Here is a 15384-nt window from a genome sequence, read left to right as displayed (position 1 = left end):
TGTAGAAAATTTTCACAATCGTTTTATAGAAAAAATAAATTTATTGATTGACTTTCAATGGTTCTTTTTGAGTTTCGAAATACTTGATAGTATTGAAAACGGTTTGTAAATGTTTTTTTCATACGAAAAAAAATCAATTTAAAACGGAATGGCTCTAGAAACGGAAGTAACAAAAGCGACCACTAAACGAACTCTTTCTCCGCCAGTTTTCCCTCAATCACGACTTTTTAATTCACAACAAAGTGCACACAATCGCCATTTCTAATTAGCACACGCATATTCCCCCCAACCCCTGTTTCGCACTAATCACTGCAAGTTCCAACGTGGAAAAAATAAACAAATGTACATATGTATATTAATTAATTTTTTTTCGGTGAGCTCTTCGAGACATTACCATTACGACGACGACTACCGTGCACTCACCGCTCGAGAATAAGGTTGATGAACACCGAAGAATTCGAGCAAAAAATAATGAAAAGATACATCAAGGCTAATGTGGAGTGGCTTCTTGTGCACAGAGACGCCGACGATCACGTCGAAAAAATCGTCAAATGCTTCGGAATTTTAAATACAACCCAATTAATACGTCTCGAATGGTCTGATTTAGTTTTTTTAATTTTTTTTTTTACTATTTTTGCCCCTCGGGTGAGAGTTTTCTTTTCGTTGGGAAAAATGAGACGTGAGGGATGGGCGCGATAATCGACATACATAGTAGTACGTAGGGAAATTGACGAAATCCATCGTCGATTATGGACGCTTCATTAAACCGCGAAAATATCTCTCCTTCATCCACTTTTAACCAACTGGGGCGTCGCTTCGCTATCGTATGATGGATGAAATGCATGAAAGAGAGATATAATTCCCTTTGATCGTCGTCAGTTTGCCGATAAAAACGGGAATAAATACCGTGAAAAGTGCTAATGCATCCATCCTCTGAAAAGAATGTGTGAACGCGTGGTAATTTTCCGTCCAATTCATTTTTTATTCCGAGCTCTGAACAGCTTGCCAGTGTCGTCGTTAAACGACATTCTGTAATCCGTTATGTTATTAATGTGATATATTTTTTTAATATTTCATATATGTACATATGTATGACATCCTTTCAGCTAAATTGAGTCATTAATGCAGTTATTTTGTACCTGTTTTCATATTGTGTCAAGTAACTTAATAAAATCACATTCTACAAGCTTTTTATTAGCTTCACTTCTGTTAGATGAGGTTCGACATTTTGAGTAGATTTTAAACCACTTTCACTCTTCCGATTGCTTTGATATTTTACCGACAGAGCCAGCAGTATAGCTGGGTGTTTGCGTTAATGCTAACCACCGGAAGGCTTCCGGGTTCAAGCCCTGGATTGACCTCGATTTAAAAGAATAAATTCTAAAGTATTTATATAGTCAAATTTGGATATTTGTGACTCAAAGTCGATCTTTTCCTATCAGAGTTCGCCAATTTATCTTATAGTCTGGTAACTGGTAAAATAGTTTCTCATCCAATTAGCAAAACCATCCTAGACTATGCCACTATTCCACCACTATTTGAATATGATTTCAGTATTTATACATGTACAAATTTAATACCGTATGTGTCGCTCGGGGGCAAGCAGGGTAATTGCATAACGAGAAAAATATAAATTTTTAAATAAAATAAATATGGGGCTTACTTTCAATTAAATATGCGAATGTCTCCAACATGACGCTAGATGAGTTTAATCATTAACGAAGTAATTACAAATTACATCGGAATTATCTGTCAGATCGACGTGATCCCATCTTCCCTGCGGTCTTTCTTTTACCCTTTTGCATTCTTTCGGGTACCATTCTAGCACTTTTTTTGTCCACCGTTCGTCCATTCTTCTAGCCACGTGGGCCCATCCATTGCCACTTCAATCTCTTCACTACATCCACTATATCCACTAACCTTGTCATAATATTCACTCACGTATTACATTTCCTGTCTTTCATACGTTCCATAATTTATTGAGCGAATTGGACTTTGTGTATCAACTTGGCGTTCAATCTCCAAGTTTCACATCCATACAACTTCACTGGTAAAACACATTAATTGAAGATCTTTTTCTTCCGGCAAAGTGGCATTTTTGATTTAAAAATGCCACAAATGCACTCCATCCTATTTTCATACGCCTCTTTATTTATTTTTCATTACTACCGAACATGTCTATTATTTTTTCTAAATATAAGTAATTATCGACTACTTCTACTATTAAATCAAATTTAGTGCGATATATGTATGTATATTTAATCTTTTTTACTTTATCTATGTACATATGTACGTAATAACTATAGATGAAGTTTTGTTTTTGTTATTTTAGCATATTATCTACCTCGAAACGTTTATCCAATTTTCACAAACATTAAAATTGAATATAATAATGGGAGCGTCAAACACAAATCGGTTTTCCTCCATTGATATCCGAAAAAAGGTGGTTTGCTCATCGTCAGTTTGCCACACATTGCAAAAAATAGGATTTTCTTCGAGCACGAATCTTATTATGAGTATGAATGTGCGTAATTCGTGTTGGTGTATCCTCTTATTACACATACCACCTCTGGTTTTTTTTATTATTTAATATATTACATATATTTTTTGCCCACGTCTAGCTACTCGTGTTTAGTCGAAGAAACTCCACTAAAATGTTTCATGAATGAAACCACACATATGTACGTACTTACATACATACAATATATCTAAAAAAAAAGCTCCAGGCTATGCTGTTCGCTTCATTCGTACACACTCTTTTTTATATTCATTCTATTATAACGTCATTGAAAATCGTAGGTATGACCAATAAGTATCTCTGTATGTAAATACGTGTACGAATGTTCTGCTATTTATAAGCGACTTTTCAAGCGAGGTGTATAATTTTTCTCGTGTCTACGTACTTATTGAAAATCTCCATGCGAATACGCCGTGTCATCTTTTGAAATGTGTGCATGCACAATAATGATAAAACGTGATTAACAAGCGAGCTGTAATATAATGAGAAAATAATTAAATTCTCCGCCGCGGTACATAGTGCGAAAGTTATTTGATACAATGAAATGGTGAATAATGAGCTGGCGTTGCTCGCAGCTCCCGTTCGCCGTTTCAACCCGCCGAGGACCGATTGGGATTAATATTATTTTATTTTTTTGTGGAATGTGAGGAGTACGGTGTACTTGAGGTGGTAAAAAGTGGCATTCCGATAGTCCCGAATCGAAATTCCGAGTGGGGCATGAATGAATGTGTTGCGTGAAAGCGTCATTGTGGTGTCAGGTGGCAACAGATGCCAGGTATTTAACACCTTTACTCCCATCTGGTGGAGTGTGTGTATTTAAAATTGTCTCTCTGGCCGTATATGGTATAATGTGTTTTTCTGTTATTGATTTTACTTCGATGAAAGCTTAAAACTATGTCTGCATTCGAGACGTACATACGTATGATATGAATATATCGCTCGTTTGCAACAGTGACGCAATCAAAATGTTTTGATTTTGATTTTTAAATACTTTTTATTATTACTAAATTATGTTCACAATACATCTTATATTTATTTTAATTGCTACTGATCTACTGATCATTTTCTATTTTACAATTTTAATTTAATTTTGTTAATAATCATAGTATTATATTATTCTAATGTTAATGTACAGCATAATAGGAAAAAGAGCTCAAAAACCTATTTATTAAATTAAAATGTTTAAAGATATGTTAGTGAGACCAAAAGTTTCCATGATGCTGTCATTTTTCATATTCGTATTTCCAACTCTAGATTATATAAAATTATACTGTATGTATTGTGAAAGTTCTGAAAAAGTTTGAGCGTTACGTTGTGTAGTTCTGGAAAGACGATTTCCAATTTAGAACCAGGTAAATATAATAACAGGTTAATATTTAAATATTAACATTTAATAGACAAATTTTATCTCATGAAGACATATTTCATATCACGAATCGCATTGAAGAATTTTTTTCTCTTGAAAATAGTCTTCAAAAATGTACTCGATATACATATGTATGTACATATGAGCCGTTGTATTTGAAAGTGGAGAATTTTCTGTTCCAAAAAAAATATTTCTGTTTGACTTAATTCACAAATTGTTATCACTTATATGATACTTACTCGATATGTCTAGAATCTCGAAAAAGCAGAATAAACGTATTACAGGCCGCCAGTATTTTTTTATAAATTTTGTGAAACGGAAAACATTACATGTTTTGCGAGATATTTTTCGAAATGAAGCAAAGTGGACTCACGCCAATTTCAAATATAACGGCTCATATGTTAAAGGTATTTAAAATTATTAGTCACGAATGATAGTTTCATATTTGTTTCCGTACACTTGAAACATGCCCAATACATTTTTTTAAACACGCCTTCGTGATGTGAAACGATTATAAAATATATTTATTTTAAACACTTGCACACTTTCATTCAATTTAAAAACCGTCCACATCTGCCGGGTTAATAATTTTATTTCAAGTAATTTGAACATTTGTAATTCTACTAAAAATTAGATTAAGCAAATGTATATTAAAATTTTTAAATAATAAATAACTATTTAAGAGAACATATGTTGCTTGAAATTTTAAAAATAACATAATTTTTAACTTTCAATTTATTAGAGCACATCTAGTATAAATCTTTTTGGAAGATTTTTAATGTAACGGTGAGAGTAAAGTGATATAAATGGCAATGAGCGGATCACGTTACTAGAAGAATGGTCGAAAGAAGTGCTCGAATGGTACCCGAGAGAATGTAAAAATATGAAAAGAAAGCCACAGGGGAAATGGGTAGATGAAATCAAAAAAATACGTGGGTTGAGATGGATGAAATCAAAACAGAAACGAATGGAAGCGTGTGGGAGAGACATTTGTCCAGCATTGGATGGCGAATGGCTGTGATTGACGATGATGATGCTGATATGTACATAAATTGGTGTCGGCTATTGGTGCAAGACATTACCTACTTTGTATTTTATTTTTTGATATTTTTTCTTTATCTGCTATTGTTTTTTTTATGATAATATGTACATTTATTTTTTGTCTGTGTATATATGTATATATTTTTATTTTTCTCATCTCACTGTATTTTTTCGACCATATTGGCGCATCAGGGACTCCTGTAATGACACAATGTTTAAACTTAAACTTAAAATAAAATAAAATTTAAATCGACATTGTATTTACTAACCGGAATATACCGAATTGTGTTTCTTATATTATTATACACTAGCTGTATTACCCGGCTTCGCTCGGTATTTATAATATAAACCGCTTAAACATGATTAATCTAATAGTAAACATTTTATTAAATTTATTTGAATAGTTTTATTTTATATAAATTGACTGTCACGAACAAACAAAAATGTCTTATAAAAAAATTCGGGTGTGACCAACCCATGACTTTATCTATGTATTTGAGGAATATAAGAAGGTTACAAAACAAAATTCAATATTGAACTAATAACTATGATAGCGATACAAATTGAGCGCGAATATATGCAAATAATTGCACAAGACAAAAGTTCTACTTTCGGTTGTCGGATTTTGTTCAAATTTTTTTTATTATTTAAAATCAGTATAATTATAAGACACATTAAATATCAAGAGGATAAAAATAATATAAAAGGTCAAAATAAAATAATGAAATATTGTTTTAAAAAAAAATACTACTTCCGGTTTACAAATTCTGACCAAAACGTTATCAAATCTAAGTTAGTACACAAAGAATACAAATATAAATTTTCAGCTTAATACGTTCAGGGGTGTGGACAGGATCCAGGCGACAACATTTTTATCCTTTTTAATAGGAGAAAATCCTACTTCCGGTTCATTAAATTTGGTGATTTTATTTTTTATTTTTACTTAAAATCACTATTTTTATTATTCACAATAAACATCAAGACGCTTAAAATAATTTATAAGGTCAAAATAAAATAATGAAAAAATAATGAAATATTGTTTTAAAAAAAAATACTACTTCCGGTTTGCGAATTCTGACCAAAACGTTACCAAATCTAAGTTAATACATAAAGAATACAATTATAAATTTTCAGCTTAATACGTTTAGGGGTTTCGTCAGGATCCAGGCGACAACATTTTTGACCTTTCTAAGACGAGAAAATCTCTCTTCCGGTACATTAAATTTGGTGATTTTATTTTTTATTTTTACTTAAAATCACTATCTTTATTATACACAATAAATATCAAGACGCTTAAAATAATTTAAAAGGTCAAAATAAAATAATGAAAAAATAATGAAATATTGTTTTAAAAAAAAATACTACTTCCGGTTTACGAATTCTTACCAAAACGTTACCAAATCTAAGTTAGTACATAAATAATATAAATATAAATTTTCAGCTTAATACGTTCAGGGGTGTGGTCAGGATCCAGGCGACAACATTTTGACCTTCCTTCCGGATGCTTCCGGAAGGGAAAAAATCCCACTTCCGGTTTATTAAAATTAGTGATTTTTTTTTATTTTAATCACATTGATACAAGAATTATACTTGCATTTTTTCGTGAAGACCACACATGTTTAAGGGGTCGAAAAAAATAGTGGAAGAAAAATCGAACAAGAGTAAACTGCCACTTCCGGTCGACGGACGCTTACCAAATTTTATACATAACTTGGTATTGAGCTTTAACTGATCGATATGAAATTTCAGTTCGAATAATCAAAAGGCTTTTGAGAAAAACATAAAAAACCTCGATTCTCTAGAGTAAAAGTACTACTTCCGGTTCAGATAAAAATATTTAAAAAATATAAAATTATAAAAATTATTATTTCTAGTACATGTAAAAAAAATTCAGTCCGATTCAGTTAGTAGTTTGGGAGAAAATCGAATTCAAAAACTTAAAAAAAAGAGGACACCTATAAGGGGAGGTACCATTTCCGGTCAACTTAAAAAATTGAAAAAAATTTGCGTAGTGTCTATAAGAATTTCATTAACCGATACTAAGTTTCGGTTCGATAGGACTAACGGTGTTGAAAAAATCCCCAAAGTACACAGACACACACACAGACACACACACAGACACACATACAGACACACACACATTTTTTCTAGATCATTAAAACGTGATCAGTAATCGATTCTGAGTTCGAATCAGTCAAAATCTCGAGTTCGAATTTTCGTATGATCACAAAACTTCATCTATTGTTACTACGTACATAGATAAAGTAAAAATATTCATACACCCCGGCGTCTGCGCCCCCTAGGGCTTCGCCCTCGGCGCCTACGCCCCCGTGAACTTCGAATCATTTGAATCGGAAAAAAAGCGAATTATTTGTTCGATAACTTCACGGATTTCTATGAACGAAGGATACATACATACATATATACAAAGTCTCTTTCCAAATTATATATTTGATACATATATACATATGTACCTCAAATTGACTCAATAATAAAGGCTAAAATTAATTAAATGCTTTTTAAATTTGTATTCAATCTGAAACTAATTCGTCGCTTTCACGTCTTCTAATGCAATCATTTTAATCCGTCGCCTGTACATATTTTCTTTTAAATGTGACTTTTTTGTATGTGTGTAAGTACACACAGCGTCACTATCAAATTACTCAAATGCATAGACTTGGCCAAAACTTCTTAGAATCTCGTAGATGGAAAAATACCACCCAGGTCGATCGAAATTTTTTGAAATAAAAACGTGAAATAACCCGATATGACCGCGAGTATATTGATTTTCATAGTCTTACGACAAAAACGTGGAACTAATTACAAGACGACCACACGAGTAAAAACCTGAAATCCATTATTTACAACAATGGCGGACTCGATTCGCGTATGCCGGAGTAACTCGCTTATCCACCGTAACTGAGAAGCTTTTTCGATTTCATGCATAAAATCCCCTCCCCTCGAGTACTTTTTCTATTATTACATTATTACTATTAGTGACCTTGTATCCTGCTTAGATTTCTACGATAGTATAAAATAAAATTGAAATAAAAAAAACCGTGCGTATTCGATATCATTTACAGTTAATATAATCTCATTCCGGCGTGCGGCCCAGTTTTTCATTTTCTTTTTATTCCAAATTGGAGTTCGAGTGAGAAATTATCGATTTTTCAATACTTATTTTATAATACAATAATACAGTTGAGCAAACGTGATACGTATAATGTTCCGCTATGATGGTGTAAATCACGTGCCGAGAAAAACTGTATCAAATTCGTATGACACGAGTCCCATTCCTCAAATAAATTGAATTTGCTCATTCGGTTTGTGTATTTTTTTTTTTAATTAAACTTCTTTACGGACGGTATTGTGGTTTGCTTTAATGATAACGTCAGTATTAGGAATCATTGCAAATTTGCATTGCAGTCGATCCGATCCGATACAGTCGATTTGTCGCATTCGTACAATGTGTTGTAACATTGAAAGAACGTAAAATATATTTTTTTAAGTATTTCTTATTTAACTATATAATATTATTACAATATAATTAAATGCAAGGTCTTTAATAATATTACTGTAAGTTTTGCTTTCCATAACATGAAGATGAAAATTACTTTTATCGTCTAAAAAATATAAATTTCCATCAATATGAATTATAAACGTATTCCATAAATAAATTAGTAATATCGACAACTTACTTATTTTATATTAAAATTTTATTAATGTTAATATTTTAAAATATGAAACACGAACTCAAAACTTACAAAAAATAAATGTCAAATTCTACCAACCGCTATATATGTATATGTACGCTCGAACTAGGGCTTCCAAGCCGGCTTAAACCGAAACCGAAAAACCGGCTTTTTTACCATCTTTCAAAACACCGAAAACCGGCTTTTTGAGGTTTCAACAATTATGAATTTCAAATTTCTATGAAAGATCAATAAAAACACGTGTATATTTCTTTGAACAACAAAAAAAGGCACGGCACTCGGCGGTAGCTTTGAGATATAGTATAGTATAGGACGAAGACCAGGTCATAAACCAATAAAATATTATTGAAAGTAGTTTCAATAACCTCCACAAGGCCATTCAGAATTTCGGCAAATTGAGTTTTCGACAATTTTTAGTTTTTGCGCCTTATTTTCTTGATAGTAGCTTATTTAAATCATTTAATTATTTTTGCATATTCAGGATCTGCCATTTTACGGCTGTGATATTTGTAATAATAATATACGTATACATATATGTAATAATGATCTTATGAACGTTCATAATGGTTATGACTCAGTTTAATTTATAAGCAATTATTGTTTTGCATAATATAATATATATTTTACAATTTTGTTATTCGATATAAAAAACTTCAAAAAATCTTTATTTTCAGAAACCGGTGAAATTCGGTCAACCGGCTTTTTATAAAAAAGCCGAAAACAGGTTTTTTATTCTTTCGGGCGGTTTTTTGGAACCCCTACGCTCAAACAATGTTGTATTTCTTGACCAAAATGCAATACGAAACTGAAACGAAATGTATTGGCCATCGCGGGTCGATTGAAGTAGAAAATTACGTCACAAAACTAACTAACCCAATTCTTACATTTTTGCAGTGGTACCTGTGCAATTTGGACGCGATGAGCGACAATGCCAAGTCTCGCTTTCACCAGCTCTCCCCCGACGAGGACACGAGGAACTTCATCGCCAATTCGATCGACAAGTCTTCGTGGATTTGGACGCAGATTTGGTACTCGCTGGTCACAAACGTGCTCAGTTGGTTCATGACGAAGACCGACATTAACGGGTATGATGATTAATTATTAACGATGCTTTATTGTGTTGTGCGAAAGTTCGTCGAGGCTGGAGATATATATTTTTTTCGCGGTTTAATCGCGCAAATGTACCGTCGAGATCGACGACTGCCATTTTCGGCAATAACGGTATTTGACGGTTTTTAAAACACGACTTTTCGATGTTATTATTAGCCAAAACGGTGGGGCTAATTGTGAGGTATGGCTTTCTTTGATGCGTTGAAACGGTTTTAATGCCTTGTGAATGCATATCGATTATATTTTAGTAGAGCTGTTCGTATAATATTATATGTATAATGCTATGTTATATAATTTTAGTATGTACTTAGATATAATGCTTTTCTTATATCTACATAAATATGCGCATATATGTAATACGAAGTATTGTTTTCGTAAAAAAATTCCGAACTCGAGATTTCGACTTATCGTGATCACGTTTTTATCCATTTTAGAAAATGTATTTGGAAGACAAATATGTAATATATTTTTAATATTTTTCTTTTTTAAATAGTGCACTACGATATCATCTACTATTTTAACGACTTTGGGTGTGGGTTTTAAGTATGTGACACATTTAATGTTGAAATTTCATGCATAATCTCGGTGTTCCAATTTCTGTGACTGTCACTGTATGTATGTATATATGTAGGTATTTTGAAGAAGCTTACTGTTTCTTAGGAGCTGACGTATTTTGAATTTCTACATTTCTCATGCTAAATATGGAATCGTAGAGAGCAGAAATACCATTTATATATGTGTCCTTATTTTTAAAAAATTTCAGACGACTTTCCCTAGAGGTGCGTAGAAATTTGTCAGTAGATTTTATTTTTACATACATAAGTATGTACATATATACACCAGGAAGGCCTAACAGGTAAACCCCAATACACCTTCCTGGCCAATTTCAAACATCGATATACAATTTTTAGAATAATTTTAACAAAGCACGATAGAGACATCTATGGATCCATTTTGACAATTTTTGATAAACTTACATTTTCGGAGCTTTTTTTTTATATGAATCGTTAAATTTCGAGATGCTTAGAAACTTGATATTTGCGAGACATTTATGGACAAATTCGCCGCATTTTTATACGAATCAGTGAAATTCGAGATGTTGAAATTTCCAATTTTGCCGGTTGTATGCATAACTTATGAATTTATTTATTATTTTTATAATAATAATAACAATAATATGACCAGTGTGACCTGACAGGTTGCCCCAAAGTGTCACACCAGTCTTACAAAAAAAAAGAAAATAACAAAGGAAAGAACAATAAAAATAACCAATCATTCATCTCATTCAAATCGACTTGTGTTGAATCTCATGAAACTGACCAGCTCATCAACATGACAATTGAACAGGTCCAAATGTTCATCAATCACATTAAGTAATTGGAAAGCCTTTAAAAGAAACGAGTTATTGAAAGCAGAAGTTTTCGCAGGAATAGGTTGGAAAAGTAAACGATGACGCAAAGTTCTACCACATTCAGGCGCCAAAAATTTAAATTCCAATAAAATCGAAGGGTTTTCAATTCTTCCCTTTAATACTCCCTTTAATATTCCCTTTAAATATTTCGAAATTGCAATAATTCTTCTCGAAGGTAGTGAGTCAAAGTCTAGCATACCCTGTAAAAAGGCAGTGGGAAATAAATAGGGGTAATATTTATATTTCCTCATATAAAGGCATCTAAGAAACTTTTTTTGAACTCTTTCTATCAAGAGAGAGAGAGATTTTAATTTCAGTGGGACTCCAAATTACAGACCCAAACTCTATATACTATAGTTCTAAGATAAGCGAACAATAAAGCTACACTTGGATCTTAGAAGTAGTGAGCATTGCGCTAAACAAATCCAAGCATTTTGGTAGCACTACAGTATCTATCTAGTATATGTATATAGGTAATATCCCTAATATCTCATTAATAAATGATTACATGTGTAATCTTGTAAGTTTCAGATTATTCTGAAACTTAATGTTAAAAGGTTCGCACCCTCTGGCCCATTCAACACACCTAATCTTCAATATGACAAACATAATGGTTTAAGTTTAAATTTTTATCATATGAAAGTATGTATGTACGTAGCGTGTCGAGCCAAATGAAGCTTTTCATCGGAATTGTGCACAAAAGTGCATTGCATATTTGCATTGTGTACAGTAAATATACGTTACGACTTGATGGTTTTATAATTACATCGAAGCAGTCGGTCACATTTTAGCGCTAATGTCGTCTCGGCGGACAATTGCATACCGTCGCTGGTGCATTTCGCAAATGAGTTCAACCGCTGCATAATGCATCGGGCATACGACGCTAATTACACACAGACACATACACATACACTGCACAAAAGCTACATAGTAATGACGTTACTTTCGATATGCCTTTGTGGCGTAATTTCATTTTAATTCACCGAGCTTTAAGCTATGGCATTTAAGCTCCGGCTGTGCAAATGCACTTGTGTATGTATTTATTTTATTTATTGAAAAATCAACAGACAACTAGATGTAGAAATGCATAAAAATAAAGAGTAAATATAACAAAATAGCATCCGAGTTTACAGATTTTTACAAATGACATAAAATGATGCATAGAGATAAAGAAATGAAAAAAAAAGAATACAAACTAAAACATGACTGAATAGAACATTGCATAACTAAACTTAAAGTGTTAAAATATTGGAAAAAGTTTATATAATAGAAGAAGAAATTTATTTATTTATTTTATTTTTTACATACATACATATTTTTACATACATATGTATATACAAATATACCAGGAAGGCTTAACAGGTAAACCCCAAATGCGCCTTCCTGGTCCACATAATTATTACATAGATATCTACATGTAAATCTAAACAATATCTGACATACATATAGATATTACAAACATCGTATTAATACGATAAATAACGATGAATAACTTTCATGTAACAATACGAATTTTATATTCGATAAACAACCACAGAGACATCTATGGTGAGCAATATGGCGAAACCTAAGATATAACAATAACTAAAGGTTCGCAACAGAAAATTGGGAAGGAAACGCCAATTTTACAGGAATCGTTTCAATGAAAATAAGAAAAATTGGCAAATTCCGATCGACCTTGACAAACCAAGGTCTGGCCAATAGCGAGACTTAGCGGGAATCGAACTCGTAATATCAAGTACGAGATAATTCAACATTCACCACTAGACTACGCTACTGGTTATATGTCAAGATTCTCCTGATGGTAGTCCTAAATTGATATAAGGAAATGCCGAACAGATCAACCTCATTCAGCTCCCCGTTAAACATGTGATAAACACACTGTAGATAAGAATATTTTAGGGAATTGGTTTTTAAAGGATTAAGTGAAAAGAGTGCAACGTGTCTAGAATACATAACTGTGACTCTGAAACCAACCTTACTCAGTAAATCAGAACAATCAAGGAAACCATTTAAGAGCTTAAAGAAGAAAGTAGCATCAGTGAGTCGTCGCCTGACAGAAAGATTGTTGAAAGATAGGATTTTTAAAATATCGGGAACAGTAGTATGGGTGGTGTAGGTAAGAAAAAGGTAGCGTAAGGATTTAATAAATTTAAGTTGGACTTTTTTCAATACAATTAATATGGGATAAATAAATAGGTGACCAGTTGTATATACATATGTATGTATGTGTATGGATGCACTTTTTCTTATTAATTTTTGCGTTTTGAATTAGAGTGAATTGTTTTTGTCGGTGGTGTGCTTGTGATTGGCTTTATTAAGACATAAAACTGCGTTTTACGGCAGTCTGGGGTTGCATTTAAATAATTGCATCAATTTGTTAATTGCGCAATAATCGATTTTTATTGCTAGCGGGCGATTTTACGGCTCGCTCTCGTTATCGCGCCGAGTCTTTCGTTCGTTGCAAAAAATCACGCCATTGCGATTTTTATCCGTTTATTGTGTGTGTGTGCTTTTGTCCGTTGGTTTATTTTTAAATGCACTTTTTTCGTTCTATGCAAGGGGTTTGTGTTTAATCAAAATCGTTCTACGTGCTTAGGTTTATGTATGTACATATGTATGTACTCTGAGGATGTGTGTAAATCTCTCTCGAGATACACTTGTCAGGTTTATTGTGTGTATTCTCTCGCAAGTATGTATTTCTGGACGGTCGTAATTAATTCAATATCGAGCATTCTTTCGTTTCGATAACGTGTTTGCGAATTTAACCTGTAAATAGCCATGGCGTCGTTTTTACCAATATCTATACGATTATAATAGTTGAAATTTTATACATATTTCCTTTATTAGTCCGTAAACAATTATCACACTTCAGTTACATCTTTATTCCACTTGAAATCACTAGAACTTTTGCACTTGCTTTACTACATACTAGTATAGTCGCCACATGTAATGATTTTCCTGTTTTACAAATGTTCATTCTTATTATTCTTGTGTATTTCTTGCATTTTTTATGCACTTAATACGAAATATTCCCAACTCCATACGTTATTATCGACTAGTAAGCGACTTGTCGTCTAAATACAAACTTTCCTTCTCTAAATTCTCCATATATGTACATACATATGTATATACATTAAAGCTGGAGCGAAAAACGCGAATTTTGGATTTCCATCGATGGACCTTTTGATTTTTAAATGCTTTTTTATTATTACCCAATTATGTTTATAATACATCTTATATCTATTTTAATAGCTACTGATCTACTGATCATTTTCTATTTTAGAATAGAAAGCATAGTATTATATTATTCTAATGTTAATTATTCTAATATACAGCCGGAAGTAGAACTTTTGTCTTGTGTAAGTTTCCCTACATTTGCGCTCAATTTGTAACAAAAATGCTCTCATAGCCGGGAAATTTGAATGTGTATGTATGCTTAATTATCGAATTTAGTATTTATCCTTCAAATACATAGATTAAGTCGTGGGTTGGTCACATCCGAATTTTTTTTTATATACATATATTATAGATAAGTCCAAATATTTATTTATTTATATAATTTTAACTATCTAGCTAATTTAAAAAATACATTCTTAATTACTTAACTCCGAAATTTTATGTATAAATTTATATGCACTGTGCTTGACAGAGGTGTCTCCTCGCACTTCGCAAGAATGCATCCACGGTCTTAGAAGACCTGACGCACTCAGGGAGGGCATTGTACATGAGCACGCCCCTGTGAAAGATACCACCAGCTAAACAACTAAATTGTTCTGATTTCTAGTATAATAACTAAAGAGCGGACCAACTTTGCGCAGTTCATTGTTCATTCTTCGCCGTGCTTTGTTCATTTTTATGATGAACCTTTTGTTATGCTCTCTAGCTTTGTAGTTTGCCCTGTTTCTTGGAAAATAGACCGAAAACGCCCTGTTTCCTGGAAAAAGCACGCTTCCGGTCCTACCTCTAATAATAACTATGTATAGCTCTATTTCTTATCGTATAATCCTTAAAATACTTATAGGTAATACTTATGATCTAACTTATAAACAAAAGACAATGTACTAAGATTTAAACTAATTCTAATTCTCATCCATTCCAGTTCATCTAATATATGTACTTCTAATACTTTTTAATCTACCCACATTCAAAATACCTCCCATAGCTTTATTTTGTAATTTTTGTATTTTCCCTAAATCTTGGCCATTAAACTTACTTAGCACAA

The 15384-nt window shown here is 32.4% G+C and overlaps 1 protein-coding gene across 1 annotated transcript in view; it reads left to right on the top strand.

Annotated features, from left to right (window-relative positions):
• The window catches only part of LOC143914001 (protein-L-histidine N-pros-methyltransferase), a 193049-nt gene that overhangs the window by 60466 nt on the left and 117199 nt on the right, over positions 1–15384 (top strand). Inside the window, exon 2 of the mRNA XM_077434072.1 lies at positions 9533–9723. Coding sequence (XP_077290198.1) covers positions 9533–9723 — 191 coding nt within the window. The remainder of the gene's footprint in view (positions 1–9532; positions 9724–15384) is intronic.

This window comes from Arctopsyche grandis, chromosome 7 (genome assembly GCF_051622035.1).
Source record: "Arctopsyche grandis isolate Sample6627 chromosome 7, ASM5162203v2, whole genome shotgun sequence".
Lineage (NCBI taxonomy): Eukaryota > Metazoa > Arthropoda > Insecta > Trichoptera > Hydropsychidae > Arctopsyche > Arctopsyche grandis.
This window is presented reverse-complemented; position numbering and strand designations above follow the sequence as displayed.